General features: G+C 41.7%; 1 protein-coding gene across 2 annotated transcripts in view; it reads right to left on the bottom strand.

Moving 5' to 3' along the window:
* SCP2 (sterol carrier protein 2) overlaps positions 1-18058 on the bottom strand; it is a 123317-nt gene extending 105259 nt beyond the window's left edge. Inside the window, exons 1-4 of one of the 2 annotated variants that reach the window (XM_047871455.1) lie at positions 17900-18054; positions 11052-11120; positions 4007-4064; positions 3318-3389 (exon numbers count right to left, since the gene is read on the bottom strand). In XM_047871455.1, the coding sequence (XP_047727411.1) occupies positions 3318-3389; positions 4007-4064; positions 11052-11120; positions 17900-17968 (268 nt within the window). In that variant the 5' untranslated portion in view covers positions 17969-18054. Of the gene's footprint in view, positions 1-3317; positions 3390-4006; positions 4065-11051; positions 11121-17899 lie in introns of both variants that reach the window. The other variant, XM_047871457.1, reaches the window with a different exon arrangement.
* Positions 18059-19452: the final 1394 nt, after the last annotated feature.

The raw sequence follows: 19452 nt of genomic DNA on the forward strand, positions 1-19452 counted from the left end.
ATGATCTCAGTTTGTGAGTTCAAGCCCAGCATCAGGCTCTGCGCTGACAGTGCGGAGCCTGCTTGGGATTCTGTGTCTCCCTCTCTCTGCCCCTTCCCTGCTTGTTCTCTATCTTTCTCTCTCAAAATAAACAAACATTTAAAAATAATAGTAATTTAAAAATAGAAATAAAAAATAAAATAAAATTTTAAAAGGCTATGATTTTTCTCTTCATATAAAGGTTCCACAACTTCAAAAAGTTTAAAAGATCCTATGAGGCAGGTCATTACAAAAAATAGTGATCCAAGCTGAGTACACATTTGACTCCTTTTGCCAAGTAACACGGCCACCAAGGCAGACATGCTAGAGCAATGTAATGGGAACATCTGAAGGTATAGACTCTTCAGAAGTCTTCAGGGAAAACAGCAAAGTTCAGGACCTCCTTTTCAATAAATACATTGTGTATCTCTCTGACCTAGTAAATTTCCCTTTGAGAATTCTCTTGGTATCTTGAAATCTCAAAAAAATAACCACAGATATGCACACAAACTCACCTACGGTTATGCTTACTATAGCCTTTTTTCAAAAACTTTTTTTAACGTTCATTTATTATTGAGAGACTGAGAGAGACAGAGCGTGAGCGGGGGAGGGGCAGAGAGAGAGAGGGAGACACAAGTTTGGGAAGCAGGCTTCAGGCTCCAAGCAGGCTTCAGGCTCTGAGCTGTCAGCACAGAGCCCAATGCGGGGCTCAAACCCCTGAACTGCGAGATCATGACCTGAGCTGAAGTCAAATACTTAACCGACTGAGCCACCCAGGCACCCCAAAGCCTTTTATGATAACTAGAAATCAGAAAAAATTTAAAATGTCCCATGAATGAATGAATGAATAAAGAAAGAAAATGTCCAAGAACAGGATATCATTACTACTACTAAATAAACTGCAGTAAATCCCAAAGACTAGAAAATCATACAATCATTAAAAAGGCTGTAAAAAGACTGGGTACATTCTAAATGTCCATTGAAAGGCAATGGATTCAATAAATTATGATATATCTATTCAATGGAATTTTATGCTATCATAAAAAATAGACCAAGGAAGCTCTTTATGATACAATTTGGAACAGTAGCCAAGAACTACTAAGTAAAAAAGAAAAAAAAATTTAAGATACAAAATAGTGTGTATATTATGCTACCAGGTATGTAACAAAAGGGGAAAGGGGAACTTACACACTCACACATACTTGTATATGTACAAATCACTTCTGAAAAGATACACCAGAAATTAGTGAAACTGGATGACTAAGTGAAGGTAACCATGAGACAGGGAGACAGGAATAAGTGTGAGATTTTCCACTATATAACCATCCACCTTTGGTATTTTTGTACCATGTAAATACTTCATCAAGTCCAGGAAAAAAAAAAAAAAACTTAATTGAAAAAATGCTGGGGCACCTGGGTGGCCCAGTGGGTTGAGCGTCTGACTTTGGCTCAGGTCATGATCTCGCGTTCCGTGAGTTTGAGCCCCGTGTCGGGCTGTATGCTGACAGCTCAGATCCTGGAGCCTGTTTCAGATTCTATGTCTCCCTCTCTCTCTGCCCCTCCCCCACTCTCACTTTGTCTCACTCTGTCTCTCAAAAATAAATAAATGTAAAAAAAAATTTTTTTTTAATGTTAATGATAACATAAAGGAAAACCTAATGGAGAATACTGACAATACTAAAATGAGAAAAGTAGGTTACCAAAAAGTATGTATACTAGGACCTCATTATTTTTTTTCTTTTTTAAGTTTTATTTATTTATTTTTTTTTAAATTTGTTTTTTTTTTTTTTTTCCAACGTTTATTTATTTTTGGGACAGAGAGAGACAGAGCATGAACGGGGGAGGGGCAGAGAGAGAGGGAGACACAGAATCGGAAACAGGCTCCAGGCTCTGAGCCATCAGCCCAGAGCCCGACGCGGGGCTCGAACTCACGGACCGCGAGATCGTGACCTGGCTGAAGTCGGACGCTTAACCGACTGCGCCACCCAGGCGCCCCAAGTTTTATTTATTTAAATAACCTCTACACCTAATATTGGACTCAAACTCACGATCCAGAGATCAAGAGTTGCACATACTTCTGACTAAGCCAGCCAGGTGACCCAGGACCTAATTTTCTTGAAGAGAAAGTTGTATATGCATGCATACTCACATGCATTCATATTCACTGAAGGACAACACCAAAAATTAATGGTGATAATTTCTGAACTGGACAATGGGATTACAGGTGATTTCTTTTTTCTTGTCTTTTTCTGTTTCCTTTTTTTGTTATAATTAGTGTATATTCTTTTCCTAGTTAGAAAAAGTTTGATATGGGAATGCAAGCTGGCGCAGCCACTCTGGAACACAGTATGGAGGTTCCTCAAAAAATTAAAAAGAGCACTACTCTACGACCCAGCAATTGCACTACTAGGTATTTATCCAAGGAATATAGGTATGCTGTTTCAAAGGGACACATGCACCCCAATGTTTATAGCAGCACTATCAACCATAGCCAAAGTATGGAAAGAGCCCAAACGTCCATCGATGGAGGAATGGATAAAGAAGACGTGGTATATATACACAATGGAGTATTACTTGACAATCAAAAAGAATGAAATCTTACCATTTGCAACTACGTGGATAGAAATAGAAGGTATTATGCTAAGTGAAATTAGTCAGTCAGAGAAAGACAAATACCATATGACTTCATTCATATGAGGACTTTAAGAGACAAAACAGATGAACATAAAGGAAGGGAAGCAAAAATAATATAAAAACAGGGAGGGGGAACAAAAGCATAAGAGACTCATAAATATGGAAAACAAACAGAGGGTTACTGAAGGGGGTGTGGGAGGGGGGATGGGCTAAATGGGTAAGGTGCATTAAGAAATCTACTCCTGAAATCATTGTTGCACTATATGCTAACTAATTTGGATGTAAATTAAAAAAAGAAAAAGAAAAGAAAAAAGTTTAATAAAAAATTTTATTGGATACAAAAAAGTAAATGTTTACAAATTTTAAAATAACAAAGAACAAAAATTTATCTTCTGAACGGTATCTTTATATGGTAGAACTATGGGCAATTTTTTGTTTTTTAAAGATAAACAATTTTTTTTTAATTTATCTCCTGTTTTGGCAATAAACAATGGCAAAGACATATATTAAACTAGGCTAACACATAAGGGAAATCTAGGAATGATAGGAATAAGACTCTGAATTCTGATTTTTGAGGGTTAAAATTTACAAATGCCTCTGCACTGTTTATGAAGTTGCTGCTATATTAGGTGAAACACTTTTAGAATATATAGTTTACCACATACCATAAACGTAGCCAACACATGCCTGTTCCACTAATGAATAAGGGATCTTTGCATCAGATAAAGCTTTCTCGCCTATAAAAACAAAAGCGTTTAATCAAATAGTGCTTTGAGTATTTGCTTTAGGTGAGTAAAAATTAAGTTTAGAGTTTTCCCAGAGTAGATCTACCTCCAAATAGTCTACATGCAATTCAAATGACAAACCTTCATCAAATCCTCTCAGACCTCTCCATTGAGAAATAACCATTTCTTCCTCTAAGCTACTACATCACTTTTCCATACCTCCTTTATGATACTTATATACTAACTATAAATATATTAAACCCCAAAATCTTAAACCCCCTTAGTGGCAAGGTCCTTGTCTTACTCATCTCTGTGGCTCCACTGTACCTCTAAAGGGCAAAATTGGAAAGAATATCATTATTGGGGGGCAGGGAGGACGCCCACAGAGCCCCTTGCTGTCACACTAAACAGTTGGATAGTACATAAAATCAAAGGCCACTGTTTGCCCTGGCTATCTAGCTAAAAATTAGCCCAAGCTCTTTTCCCTTTGTCCTTCCTAATGAATCAGTAAGCAATTATCTATTCTTCTCCTTGACCCAGGATTCTTTTTACGGTTGCAAGGTTGTTCCACAATCAAGATAGACTACACAGTAACATCAATGTTCAAATACCTAAATTTTCTATTTTACCTGCTTCTTTTGCCAAGTCAGGATAGTCTCTTGAATTCTCAAGTCCAGGCTTTAGGAACTAGAAATATAGAAGGAGATAATAACAGAAGCAAATACAGTTAGATTTTTCTCACAACAGAGCACTGCAGAAATTCATTCATCTATTAGCTTACACAAAAACACACTGAGCACCTAACATACTGAGCACCTATCATGTTCCTGGACTCTGACAATAAATAATATACAGTCCTTGCACTCGGGGAGCTTCTATCCAACAGAAAACAGAAAATTATACTAGTGTCCATAAGTACAGAATAATTTGGGAGGGAAAACTACATAGGTTCAGAGGGAGGATTAGAAAGGCTTCCCAGAGGAACTGACATTTACATTAAGTCTTTTAGGATGGAGTTTTGCCAAGTCAAAGAAAACAAAACTTCTAGGGCAAAGGTCTAGAAGTGAGAGAGTATGGCTCAATCCAGGTACTATAAACAAGTTTATATTGCAGCAGTTGAAGTGCAAGTAAGTTACAGCAAGTGACAGGTACAGAAGAGTAACTTAGGTCCAAATGATGGTAACCACTAACATTAATTGGGCACTTACTGTGTTATGCATTATGCTAAGCACTTCACATATATTAACTCATTTAATCTTCACAATAATCCTAAGAGGTGGTCACTATTATTATCATCACTTTACAGTAAGAAAACTAGGGTATATAGAGAGATTAAGTAATTTGCCCAAGGTCACATAGCTAATAAGCAATGAAGCTGAAACTTCAGACAGTCTGGCTCTGGAGCCAACTCAGGGAACGTTATATGCATTCCTTTGACGTCTGAGCTTTATCCTGAAGACAATGGATTTTTTTTTTTAAGAGACTGGAAAAAAAACAACGAGATACTGCTACACACCTATTAGAATGGCCAAAATCCAAACACTGACAATACCAAATGCTGACAAGGATGTAGAGCAATAGAAGTCTCACTGCTTGTGGGAATGCAAAATGGTATGTCCACTTTGGAGGACAGCTTGGTGGTCTCTTACAAAACTAAACCTTCTCTTAACGTTAATCCAGCAATCCTTGGTATTTATGCAAATAAGTTGAAAACTTATGTCCACAACAAAAGCCCACAGAGGCACATTTATAGCAATTTTATTTTTTTTATTTATTTTTTTTTTTTAAGACTACTGGCATATCTAGCTTATTTATTTTTTTCTACTGATTATGTGCCCCTTAAATATAGATACTATGCTAGTTTTTGGCTTCATATCCTAGATCTGTCTCTTCTACTCTTTTTTTTTTTTTTTTTTTTTTTTTATGAAATTTATTGACAAATTGGTTTCCATACAACACCCAGTGCTCATCCCAAAAGGTGCCCTCCTCAATACCCATCACCCACCCTCTCCTCCCTCCCACCCCCCATCAACCCTCAGTTTGTTCTCAGTTTTTAAGTCTCTTATGCTTTGGCTCTCTCCCATTCTAACCTCTTTTTTTTTTTTTTCCTTCCCCTCCCCCATGGGTTCCTGTTCAGTTTCTCAGGATCCACATAAGAGTGAAACCATATGGTATCTGTCTTTCTCTGTATGGCTTATTTCACTTAGCATCACACTCTCCAGTTCCATCCACGTTGCTACAAAAGGCCATATTTCATTTTTTCTCATTGCCACGTAATATTCCATTGTGTATATAAACCACAATTTCTTTATCCATTCATCAGTTGATGGACATTTAGGCTCTTTCCATAATTTGGCTATTGTTGAGAGTGCTGCTATGAACATTGGGGTACACGTGGCCCTATGCATCAGTGCTCCTGTATCCCTTGGATAAATTCCTAGCAGTGCTATTGCTGGGTCATAGGGTAGGTCTATTTTTAATTTTCTGAGGAACCTCCACACTGCTTTCCAGAGCGGCTGCACCAATTTGCATTCCCACCAACAGTGCAAGAGGGTTCCCGTTTCTCCACATCCTCTCCAGCATCTATAGTCTCCGGATTTGTTCATTTTGGCCAGTCTGACTGGCGTGAGGTGATACCTGAGTGTGGTTTTGATTTGTATTTCCCTGATAAGGAGCGACGCTGAACATCTTTTCATGTGCCTGTTGGCCATCCGGATGTCTTCTTTAGAGAAGTGTCTATTCATGTTTTCTGCCCATTTCTTCACTGGGTTATTTGTTTTTCGGGTGTGGAGTTTGGTGAGCTCTTTATAGATTTTGGATACTAGCCCTTTGTCCGATATGTCATTTGCGAATATCTTTTCCCATTCCGTTGGTTGCCTTTTAGTTTTGTTGGTTGTTTCCTTGGCTGTGCAGAAGCTTTTTATCTTCATAAGGTCCCAGTAATTCACTTTTGCTTTTAATTCCCTTGCCTTTGGGGATGTGTCGAGGAAGAGATTGCTACGGCTGAGGTCAGAGAGGTCTTTTCCTGCTTTCTCCTCTAAGGTTTTGATGGTTTCCTGTCTCACATTTAGGTCCTTTATCCATTTTGAGTTTATTTTTGTGAATGGTGTGAGAAAGTGGTCTAGTTTCAACCTTCTGCATGTTGCTGTCCAGTTCTCCCAGCACCATTTGTTAAAGAGGCTGTCTTTTTTCCATTGGATGTTCTTTCCTGCTTTGTCAAAGATGAGTTGGTCATATGTTTGTGGGTCTAGTTCTGGGGTTTCTATTCTATTCCATTGGTCTATGTGTCTGTTTTGGTGCCAATACCATGCTGTCTTGATGATGACAGCTTTGTAGTAGAGGCTAAAGTCTGGGATTGTGATGCCTCCTGCTTTGGTCTTCTTCTTCAAAATTCCTTTGGCTATTCGGGGCCTTTTGTGGTTCCATATGAATTTTAGGATTGCTTGTTCTAGTTTCGAGAAGAATGCTGGTGCAATTTTGATTGGGATTGCATTGAATGTGTAGATAGCTTTGGGTAGTATTGACATTTTGACAATATTTATTTTTCCAATCCATGAGCAGGGAATGTCTTTCCATTTCTTTAAATCTTCTTCAATTTCCTTCATAAGCTTTCTATAGTTTTCAGCATACAGATCCTTTACATCTTTGGTTAGATTTATTCCTAGGTATTTTATGCTTCTTGGTGCAATTGTGAATGGGATCAGTTTCTTTATTTGTCTTTCTGTTGCTTCATTGTTAGTGTATAAGAATGCAACTGATTTCTGTACATTGATTTTGTATCCTGCAACTTTGCTGAATTCCTGTATCAGTTCTAGCAGACTTTTGGTGGAGTCTATCGGATTTTCCATGTATAATATCATGTCATCTGCAAAAAGCGAAAGCTTGACTTCATCTTTGCCAATTTTGATGCCTTTGATTTCCTTTTGTTGTCTGATTGCTGATGCTAGAAGTTCCAGCACTATGTTAAACAGCAGCGGTGAGAGTGGGCATCCTTGTCGTGTTCCTGATCTCAGGGAAAAAGCTCTCAGTTTTTCCCCGTTGAGGATGATGTTAGCTGTGGGCTTTTCATAAATGGCTTTTATGATCTTTAAGTATGTTCCTTCTATCCCGACTTTCTCAAGGGTTTTTATTAAGAAAGGGTGCTGGATTTTGTCGAAGGCCTTTTCTGCATCGATTGACAGGATCATATGGTTCTTCTCTTTTTTTTTGTTAATGTGATGTATGACGTTGATTGATTTGCGAATGTTGAACCAGCCCTGCATCCCAGGAATGAATCCCACTTGATCATGGTGAATAATTCTTTTTATATGCCGTTGAATTCGATTTGCTAGTACCTTATTGAGAATTTTTGCGTCCATATTCATCAGGGATATTGGCCTGTAGTTCTCTTTTTTTACTGGGTCTCTGTCTGGTTTAGGAATCAAAGTAATACTGGCTTCATAGAATGAGTCTGGAAGTTTTCCTTCCCTTTCTATTTCTTGGAATAGCTTGAGAAGGATAGGTATTATCTCTGCTTTAAACGTCTGGTAGAACTCCCCTGGGAAGCCATCTGGTCCTGGACTCTTATTTGTTGGGAGATTTTTGATAACCGATTCAATTTCTTCGCTGGTTATGGGTCTGTTCAAGCTTTCTATTTCCTCCTGATTGAGTTTTGGAAGCGTGTGGTTGTTCAGGAATTTTTCCATTTCTTCCAGGTTGTCCAGTTTGTTGGCATATAATTTTTCATAGTATTCCCTGATAATTGTTTGTATCTCTGAGGGATTGGTTGTAATAATTCCATTTTCATTCATGATTTTATCTATTTGGGTCATCTCCCTTTTCTTTTTGAGAAGCCTGGCTAGAGGTTTGTCAATTTTGTTTATTTTTTCAAAAAACCAACTCTTTGTTTCGTTGATCTGCTCTACAGTTTTTTTATTTTCTATATTGTTTATTTCTGCCCTGATCTTTATTATTTCTCTTCTTCTGCTGGGCTTAGGCTGCCTTTGCTGTTCTGCTTCTAGTTCCTTTAGGTGTGCTGTTAGATTTTGTATTTGGGATTTTTCTTGTTTCTTGAGATAGGCCTGGATTGCAATGTATTTTCCTCTCAGGACTGCCTTTGCTGCGTCCCAAAGCGTTTGGATTGTTGTATTTTCATTTTCATTTGTTTCCATATATTTTTTAATTTCTTCTCTAATTGCCTGGTTGACCCACTCATTCGTTAGTAGGGTGTTCTTTAACCTCCATGCTTTTGGAGGTTTTCCAGACTTTTTTCTGTGGTTGATTTCAAGCTTCATAGCATTGTGGTCTGAAAGTAAGCATGGTATAATTTCAATTCTTGTAAACTTATGAAGGGCTGTTTTGTGACCCAGTATATGATCTATCTTGGAGAATGTTCCATGTGCACTCGAGAAGAAAGTATATTCTGTTGCTTTGGGATGCAGAGTTCTAAATATATCTGTCAAGTCCATCTGATCCAATGTCTCATTCAGGGCCCTTGTTTCTTTATTGACCGTGTGTCTAGATGATCTATCCATTTCTGTAAGTGGTGTATTAAAGTCCCCTGCAATTACCACATTCTTATCAATAAGGTTGCTTATGTTTATGAGTAATTGTTTTATATATTTGGGGGCTCCGGTATTCGGTGCATAGACATTTATAATTGTTAGCTCTTCCTGATGGATAGACCCTGTAACTATTATATAATGTCCTTCTTCATCTCTTGTTACAGCCTTTAATTTAAAGTCTAGTTTGTCTGATATAAGTATGGCTACTCCAGCTTTCTTTTGGCTTCCAGTCGCATGATAAATAGTTCTCCATCCCCTCACTCTCAATCTAAAGGTGTCCTCAGGTCTAAAATGAGTCTCTTGTAGACAGCAAATAGATGGGTCTTGTTTTTTTATCCATTCTGATACCCTATGTCTTTTGGTTGGCGCATTTAATCCATTTACATTCAGTGTGATTATAGAAAGATACGGGTTTGGAGTCATTGTGATGTCTGTATGTTTTATGCTTGTAGTGATGTCTCTGGGACTTTGTCTCACAGGATCCCCCTTAGGATCTCTTGTAGGGCTGGTTTAGTGGTGACAAATTCCTTCAGTTTTTGTTTGTTTGGGAAGACCTTTATCTCTCCTTCTATTCTAAATGACAGACTTGCTGGATAAAGGATTCTCGGCTGCATATTTTTTCTGTCTAGCACCCTGAAAATCTCGTGCCAATTCTTTCTGGCCTGCCAAGTTTCAAAAGAGAGATCAGTCACGAGTCTTATAGGTCTCCCTTTATATGTGAGGGCACGTTTACCCCTTGCTGCTTTCAGAATTTTCTCTTTATCCTTGTATTTTGCCAGTTTCACTATGATATGTCGTGCAGAAGATCGATTCAAGTTACGTCTGAAGGGAGTTCTCTGTGCCTCTTGGATTTCAATGCCTTTTTCCTTCCCCAGTTCAGGGAAGTTCTCAGCTATTATTTCTTCAAGTACCCCTTCAGCATCTTTCCCTCTCTCTTCCTCCTCCGGGATACCAATTATGCGTATATTATTTCTTTTTAGTGTATCACTTAATTCTCTAATTTTCCCCTCATACTCCTGGATTTTTTTATCTCTCTTTTTCTCAGCTTCCTCTTTTTCCATAACTTTATCTTCTAGTTCACCTATTCTCTCCTCTGCCTCTTCAAGCCGAGCTGTGGTGGTTTCCATTTTGTTATGCATTTCGTTTAAAGCGTTTTTCAGCTCCTCGTGACTGTTCCTTAGTCCCTTGATCTCTGTAGCAAGAGATTCTCTGCTGTCCTGTATACTGTTTTCAAGCCCAGCGATTAATTTTATGACTATTATTCTAAATTCACCTTCTGTTATATTATTTAAATCCTTTTTGATCAGCTCATTAGCTGTTGTTATTTCCTGGAGATTCTTCTGAGGGGAGTTCTTCCGCTTGGTCATTTTGGATAGTCCCTGGAGTGGTGCGGACCTGCAGGGCACTTCCCCTGTGCTGTAGTGTGTAACTGGAGTTGGTGGGCGGGGCCGCAGTCAGACCTGATGTCTGTCCCCAGCCCACCACTGGGGCCACAGTCAGACTGGTGTGTGCCTTGTCTTCCCCTCTCCTAGGGGTGGGATTCACTGTGGGGTGGTGTGGCTCGTCTGGGCTACTTGCACCGTGCCAGGCTTGTGATGCTGGGGATCTGGCGTATTAGCTGGGGTGGGTAGGCAAGGTGCTCGGGGGCAGGAGGGGCAGGCTTAGATCGCTTCTCCTTAGGTGATCCACTTCAGGAGGGGCCCTGTGGCAGCGGGAGGGAGTCAGATCCGCTGCCGGAGGTTTGGCTCCGCCGAAGCGCAGAGTTGGGTGTTTGCGCGGAGCGAGCAAGTTCCCCGGCAGGAACAGGTTCTCTTTGGGATTTCGGCTGGGGGATGGGCGGGGGAGATGGCGCTGGCGAGCGCCTTTGTTCCCCACCAAACTGAGCTCTGTTGTCAGGGGGCTCAGCAGCTCTCCCTCCCTTTGTCCTCCAGCCTTCCCGCTTTCCGAGCAGAGCTGTTAACTTATGACCTCCCAGACGCTAAGTCGCGCTTGCTGTCGGAACACAGTCCGTCAGGCCCCTCCGCTTTTGCAAGCCAGACTCGGTGGCTGTGCTTGGCCGGCGAGCCGCCCCTCCGCCCCGGCTCCCTCCCGCCAGTCCGTGGAGCGCGCACCGCCTCGCCGCCCTTCCTACCCTCTTCCGTGGGCCTCTCGTCTGCGTTTGGCTCCAGCGACTCCGTTCTGCTAATCCTCTGGCGGTTTTCTGGGTTATTTAGGCAGATGTAGATGGAATCTAAGTGATCAGCAGGACGTGCGGTGCGCCCAGCGTCCTCCTAAGCCGCCATCTTGCCGCCGACCCATTTATAGCAATTTTAAATCACTGCCAAGACTTGTTAAGTAACCAAAATGTCTTTAGTAGGTGAATAGATAAATAAACTGTGGCACATGGAACACTACTCAGTACTAAAAAGATATGGACTATCAAGCCATGAAAAGACAGAGGGTGGTGCCTGGGTGGTTCAGTCAGTTAGCATCTAAATACTGGCTTTGGCTCAGGTCACGATCTCACAGTTCATGGCACGATCTCACGGTTCATGGCACAGAGAATTCCTTGTTGGACTCTGCCCTGACAGTTCAGAGCCTGATTGGGATTTTCTCTCCCCACTCTCTCTGCCCCTCCCATTTGTGCTCTCTCATGCATACATTTTCTCTCTTTCTCTCTCTCTCTCAAACGAATAAACTTTAAAAAAACAAAGAAAAGACATGGAGGAATTTTAAATGCATGTTACTAAGTGAAGAAGTCAATCTGCAAAGCCAACAGACTGTATGATTCCAACTATACGACATCCTGGAAAAGGCAAAACTATGGAGATAGTAGAGATTAGTGCTTGTCAGAGGTTGAGGGAAAAGAGGGATGAACAGGCAGAGCACAGAGGATTTTCAAGGCAATAAAACTATTCTGTATGATTTTTTTTTAATGCTTGTTTATTTTTTGAGAGAGAGAGAGAGAGTGACAGCGAGGGAGGGGCAGAAAGAGAGGGAGACACAGAATCTGAAGCAGACTCCAGGCTCTGTGCTGACAGCATAGACACAGGGCTCGAACCCACAGACCATGAGATCATGACCTGAGCCAAAGTCAGATGTTTAACCAACTGAGCCACCCAGGCACCCCATATTCTGTATGATATTACAATGGATACATGTCATTATACATTTGTGCAAACCTAGAATATACAACACCACAACGGAACCCTAATGTAAGCTATAGACTCTGAGTGACAATGATGTGTCAGTTTAGGTTTACTGATTATAACAAATGCCCCATTCTGCTGCAGACTACTGATAGCGAGTGAGGCTGTGTATGTGTGGGAGCAGGGAACATATGGGAACTCTACTCTATACTTTCTGCTCAATTTTGCTGTAAACCTAAAACTGCTTTGAAAAATAAAGCCTTATCTTTTAAAAAAGAGAGAGACTGGGGTGAAAAGAGCTGCATTTTAGATTATTATAGATGTAATGTGGAGAAATGAATGAAGGGAATAGGCAGGAGGCAGTGAGGACAAATGATCCTGAAACAGTCCAAGTAAGAGTTGACTAAGATAACAGCAGAAAAGATGAAAAAAGTAGACAGATTTAAGAAACATAAAAGAAGAAAATCTACCAAACTAGGTGGCCAACTAAATAAAGTGGAGTGGTTTGCTGGTCAGTGGAGGTGCTAGCAAAAAATTGGCTTTCAAAAAATTTTGACTGCAAGCCACAAAAAATCCATATTACAACAAACCCAGTAGACACATATATACATACATAATTGAAGCTAAATTTTCATGAAATACTTATCCTTGTTATACTGATAAAATATTTTCTATTCGATTTCAAGTTTTTAATGCTAGAAGCAACCTACCAAATTTACTTTTCAACCTCCCAGTGAGTCACAAAACCAGTCTTAAATATTATATAGAGACTTGACTTAAATGCCACATTTCATTGCAGTGCTGAAATACATCTGTTGAACTTGAACCAAAAGAAAACATTTAACATTTCTTCCCATTCTGTCTCATCCAATTTCTTCATAATTCCTGCATTAGGGAATCCTTCATAATTCCCTAATTCAGTACCTAAAAATTGCCTATTCCACCCCTACTTATTCTTCAATTCACTATCCACAATCAGATCATTTACAGAGAGCACTCATATACAGAGAACAGTATGCTAGGTTCTAACTGGTTATACCAATTCATGATTAAATTATAACCCATGTAGTGAAACAACTGCACTTTCCCAGTGCTTACTGAAATCAAGGTAATTTTTAAATGACTAGCCAAGCAAATAAACACATACAGCACTACTTCTTCAAAATAAAAAGCATAGTTAGGTGGAAACTACCTAATGTCCATTAACAGCAGACTGGATCAACTGTGGTATGTTCACACAGTGGACTACATGACATCAAGTAGAATGAAAAATCCATAAATACACATACAATTATGGATAAATCTCACAAATATAATGCTGAATAAAAAAGCCAGGACTAATCTATAGCATTAAAGGTCTAGAGTCAGGATAATGGCAATCCTTGCAGGTGAGGAGTCAGTGACTGAAAAAGCGCACAAAGGAGATTCTGAGGTGCTGGTAAAGTTCTATTTTTTTTTAGTTTTTATTTGTTTCATCAAAGAAATGCAAAACAAACAAAAAGCACCATAAGGCATTAATAAAAACGGCAATTCAGTTTCACTACTCTCCACACACTAGTCTTACTTGTTCCCAAAACATCCACTTTTAATTCTTTTAGACATTTCTTTTTTTTTATAAACTGCCATATTTCTAAATGTTCTTATACTATCATTTCTTTATCAATTTCAGAAATTATATCACCATCTCCAAAAAGGGCCAGTGAGGATTAGGTCTCTTTAGCCCCCCCCCCCCATATATACATTTACACTTACTCCATCCCACTTATACAATTGAATAATTTTTTATTTAATCAGTACTCATTGTTTACTTCATTAAGTAAATATTTTTTATTACTGGGCCAAGTTGTGTGCTATACTTACATTTCCTATGGTACAATTTTTTTTCTAGAGTTATTTTTAAAAGTTTTAACCTTTTGGGGGCACCTGGTTGGCTCAGTCAATAGAGCATGTGACTCTGAATCTCGAAGTTGTGAGTTTGAGCCACAGGCTAGGCATAGAGATTATTTAAAAACAAATGAATAAATAAACTTTTTTTTTAATAATAAAAAAGTGGCGCCTGGGTGGCTCAGTCAGTTGAGCGTCCGACTTCTGCTCGGGTCATGATCTCACGGTTTGTGAGTTCGAGGCCCACGTCGGGCTCTCTGCTGACAGCTCAGAGCCTAGAGCCAGCTTTGGATTCTGTGTGTGTCTCTCTCTCTGCCCCTCCCCTGCTCATTCCCTCTCTCATTCTCTTTCAAATAAATAAATGTTTAATAAATAAATGATAATAAATAAAAGTTTTAGCCTTTTTAAAGATTAATTGTAAATAGCAGAGATACAGAATACCACACACAAAACATGAATTACTCTAAGGCAAACACTCTTGCAACCACTGACAAAGATTCACCAAACTCTAGCCAGGCTCCCCTGAGCCCTCTTCTCTAAGCCACCACCTTGGCTTATAAAAAACAAACATTAGCACAGTTTCTAACAGCTCAAGTCCACATCCCTAGGATGACTCTAGCCCTACTTAAAGTGCCTCAAGGCTACCAAAAAGAAGTTACTGTTTGTTCCCACAAACATAAGAAGATAGGACCCCTGTCTCCAAGTCTCTGTGGGAGAGTGGGAGCCCAAGTTTGGATAAGCACCAGTTAGCAAACCCAAGTGGATTTCACATGGACCAAGACCCCCCTTCCTCCTTTTTGTAAGTTTTCATTTCCCTAGCACTACACTACTGGACCCCAACTCACCACCCTCCCTATTCCCTCATTTCCCTTTAAAACACCCAGTCACCTCTGTATACATCAAAACTGAGTGCACTTCACACTGGACTTTCCCTTTCACAGTCATATGTTACTGACTGAAATATGTCCTGATGCTTTACCTAGTGTCTGCCTTTCCTTACCTTTCACACCACCACCCAGACCGATAAGTTGAACTTTGCTTCCATTTTTACTCCAGAAACTCCTCTAAGCACTCCGTCCCAATCTCAATCTCCTCTTACTATCGTTCTCTTACAGCAATCACTTCTTTGTAATATTTCATTACTTTATCGGCCAAGTATGTATCTGTAGACACTACAGTTTAGTCTTGCCTTTTATCAAAATTCCATGGGTCTTTTAATTCTCTTTTAATCTACAGGTCCTCCTCCACTTTCTTTCCCTCTCAATGTATCTGTTTAAGAACCTAGAACATTTGACCTAGAGCTGCCCAGATAAGTGTTGCTTTAGCAAACTTGTTTCAGTTGTGTGTTGGGCTGGGGGGCGGGGGGAATGTAAAATGTATTTCTTCTGTAAGTCATGAAATTATCATACATTAAAGTATTAGGAAAATCAAGTGCTTATTATTTGGTCCTAACTATAAGGGCACCAGAATTTAAAAAAAAAAAAAAAAAAAAAAAGTGACCAGAATAACTTAGAGCGAGTTGAAGAACTAGGAGAAAATATAGTACTTGGGTACTTTGCTATAGACTGAATGTCTGTGTCCTCCCAAAAGTCATATATTGAAATCTAATCCCCAGGGGCGCCTGGGTGGCTCAGTCGGTTAAGCGTCCAACTTCGGCTCAGGTCATGATCTCCAGTTGGAGTCCCGTGTCGGGCTCTGTGCTGACAGCTCAGAGCCTGGAGCCTGTTTCAGATTCTGTGTCTCCTTCTCTCTGACCCTCCCCCATTCATGCTCTGTCTCCGTCTCAAAAATAAATAAACGTTAAAAAAAAAATTAAAAAAAAAAAAAAAAGAAATCTAATCCCCAATATGGTTGAATTTGGAGGAGGGGCCTTTAGGAGGTCATCAGGATGGAGCCCTTACAAATGGGATTAATACACTTATAAAAGAGACCCCAGAGAGCTCCCTCACCCCTTCTGCCATGTGAGGACACAGCAAGAAGATAGCTGTCTATGAACCGGAAAGCAAGACCTCACAAGATACTGAATCTGCCAGTGCCTTGATCTTGGACTTCTCAGCCTCCAGAACTGTGAGAAATGAGTATTTGTTGCTTAAGCCACCCATGCTACAGTATTGCTGTTACAGCAGTCCAAACAGATGAAGTCAGACCACTTCTTGAAATAGGTAGAAGGTAAATCTATGAAAAAAGGGCATATCAGAAGGTAAGCAGCATAAGCAAAGGGACTTGGGCTGCTATCAGCCAGGTGGTGGTTGTGACTTAGTTGTATTAAAACCTGTTGGGGCGCCTGGGTGGCGCAGTCGGTTAGGCGTCTGACTTCAGCCAGGTCACGATCTCGCAGTCCGTGAGTTCGAGCCCCGCGTCGGGCTCTGGGCTGATGGCTCAGAGCCTGGAGCCTGTTTCCGATTCTGTGTCTCCCTCTCTCTCTCTGCCCCTCCCCCGTTCATGCTCTGTCTCTCTCTGTCCCCCAAAAAATAAATAAACGTTGAAAAAAAAATTTTTTTTTAAAAACCTGTTGACATCCACCATAGAAATTCTAACTTATTTCCTATACTGATAATAAAATCTCATTACGAGAACTTCAAGTTGTATGGGGAACTCAGCTATTCACATTAAGAACCATCACACAGGGGTGCCTAGATGGCTCAGTCCATTAAGCCTCCGACTTCAGCTCAGATCATGATCTCATAGTCCCTGAGTTCAAGCCCCATGTCAGGACTCGTGCTGACAGCCTGGAGCCTGCTTCGGATTCTGTGTCTCCCTCTCTCTCTCTCTGGGAGACACTGCTCACACTCTGTCTCTCTCAAAAATAAACATTTTCAAACATTAAACAAACAAACAAAACTATGCTGGCTTCATGCTGAGAGGCTGAGCGTAATTCCAGGAAAGAAGCCTGGCAGTCCCACTCTGGCTGATGCTTCAGGTGCTCACTGCCTCTCTAACAACTCCCCGAAAAAAAAAAAAAAAATGCTGAATGCTACTTTCACTTTTTGCCTTTTTCTAAAAGCGAAAATCCTCTTCGAATTTCAGCTAACGAAAATAGGCACTAACACAGGTCTCTGAAATACAGGTGAAAACGAAACGGCACAACCTGTACTTGCCACAAGTTCAGCCGCACCGAAGCAAAGGTTAAGGATGGGACTCTGCGGGAAAGTCGGGAGGATCAGAAACTTCTTGGAGAAGCTAAGATCCGAACCAGTCTTTTAAAAGTCCGAAGTCAACCAAGCACAAGGAGTAAGAACAAGAGAAGGAAAGCAAGAGAAGCACAGAACAGAGTGCGGGTGAAAGTAATAAAGCAGTTTGGCATGACTCTCGCTTAGGAGCGGGGAGGGCGTCAAGAAATGAGGCCAGGAGCCTCTGGATTCCTGAGAACCAAGCAGAGTACCACTGCGGGGACAGAAAGGGGGTCGGAGGATCCAGGAAACCTGCCACTTGTGCCAAGACACTGCACATCACCGTTTCTCCTCGTCCACACTTCTAACTGTGCCTGTAAAGGAATCCTACGGGGAGTACTCCTGGGTGTGGAGAGCTGGGGACATTCCCCTTTCCGTACCTGCTTCCCTTTCCACTGTAAGGAAGGACCTTGCCTCGTCAAAGAGCCACATACCTTGGGATTCCACTCAGAATCAAAGGAGGTGTGGGTTTTCGGTTATGTTGGGGTGTCCATCACAAAGCCTGATCCAGGGAGAACGGAAAAGGCGGAAGGGGAAAGAAATGGCCACAGGAACCACCCCCCAGACAGCGCCGTACCTCAGAGACAACCCTGCACCGCAACCCATCCGAGTCGCCACTCTCATGCCAAGAAGCCGGAACGGGCCAGTGGGGTGCCCGGGGCACCCTCCCGGTAGGAAGGACAAACCGCCGGCCAGCGCCAGGCCCCTGACCTTCCCGCCGTGCCCCTGTCACCTCGGGGCTCCCCGACTCCTCGGCCTCTCCGGCACAGAGCGAAGAGGTCCGCGGCTCTGTTTACCTTGGTCATCCCAACCCCCACCACGAACACCCGGTGCCGGGGCCGAGGCTTTACGGCCGTAAGGAGCATGGCTCAGACTGTGCGCTGCGGCGGCTGATGGAGCAAGCCCTGAGGAAGCCGACGCGGGCGCTCACGGACTAAAGCGGCAGTGACGCCTGCGCTCACCCAAGAGCTAGGGGCGGGGGTGGGCGGGGGCACGCTCGGGCGGCGGGCACGCTCGGGCGGCGGGCACGCTCGGGCGGCGGGCACGCTCGGGCGGCGGGCACGCTCGGGAGGCGGAGGTGGAGCCAGAGTAGGGCGCCTGCGCGTGCGCAGAGGCGGCCGGTGGTGGCGTTCTTTTCGGGGAGGGGGGCGTTCAGCAGTTCTTTGTCTGCGAAGCTCTGGACCCGGCTCACAAGCGGATGGGAATCTGAGTCCACATCACACATCAGGAAAAAGTTTCATAACCTAGTACAGCCATTCGGGTTTACGTTCTCTATAATGAGAGGAGTAGCGCCTGAGGCTGAGAGCAGAGGGTGGCCTGAAACCGGACTCAGAAAAGCGTAGCCTGAGGAAGGGTTTTGGGAGTGTTCTAATTGTTCTGTATCCTGTTACTGTTGGTACTCAGAAGAATCAGTGCAAGCGCAAAAAGTCCTAAGGCTGTACACCAACAAGACTATGGGGAGTGTTTTACTGGATGTCTTAAAACAACCAGATTTCATTTCACTAGCTATGTGACCTTTCTTGTTAATCTCTGAATCTCACTCTTGTTTTGCTCCCGCAAATTATGCTCAGAAACTGAGCTTTTGTCTTTGCCGATGGTTTATTTAGCACAGATTTGCTGTAGGGATTCTAATTTATAATAGTAATATTTCACAAGCCAGTAGCATACGGTTAACGTCTCTTAATAAGCTCATAAAGAAATAACATACTCCAAACCAAAGATAGGTTAACTACGTTATAGTTCCAGGCATAAGGGAGATGAAATAAAGTCCAAGTTTAGTTGTGATGTACTTTCTATGAGTTAGTTGGTCCTCTGTAAATCAGTCCTTCCAACTAAGCTGGGAATCAGCTGCCAGCTTAGGTTCCTTACTGCTGAGGCACACAGCTAGCTGGCACCGAGTTGACCACTACCTAGGAAGAGTAGGCTTGCCAAGGCAGAACAGAAGTCTGTCTTCCTGAGACCACTGTGCCTTGAATACCACTCAGGACCAAGGGTAGGGTGGCCACCCCACATGAGCAAGTGTCTCAAGACCTTCAGAGATCTGTTTTGATCAGCAAAGAGTAGCCTTGCCCAAACAGAACATTCTCAATAAGTCCTCATAAATTCTTGGTATTTAAAGTTTAAATGTCCATTATATCATAGTTGCTCCTCCATATGTTCCTATCTATAAGCACTCAGCAGCACAATTCTGCTATCATCTTCACATGGCCTCCCAAGTTCACCCTCAGATCAGAACAACTGCACATAAGTCATAAGTGGATTTGAAATCTTCACAAACCAACACATTCTCATAAGGTGTTTTGTGAAGATGATCCTAATAAATACACAACAAGGACCCTTACTCAGGACT

Source organism: Prionailurus viverrinus, chromosome C1 (assembly GCF_022837055.1).
Source record: "Prionailurus viverrinus isolate Anna chromosome C1, UM_Priviv_1.0, whole genome shotgun sequence".
In the NCBI taxonomy this organism is placed as follows: Eukaryota; Metazoa; Chordata; class Mammalia; order Carnivora; family Felidae; genus Prionailurus; species Prionailurus viverrinus.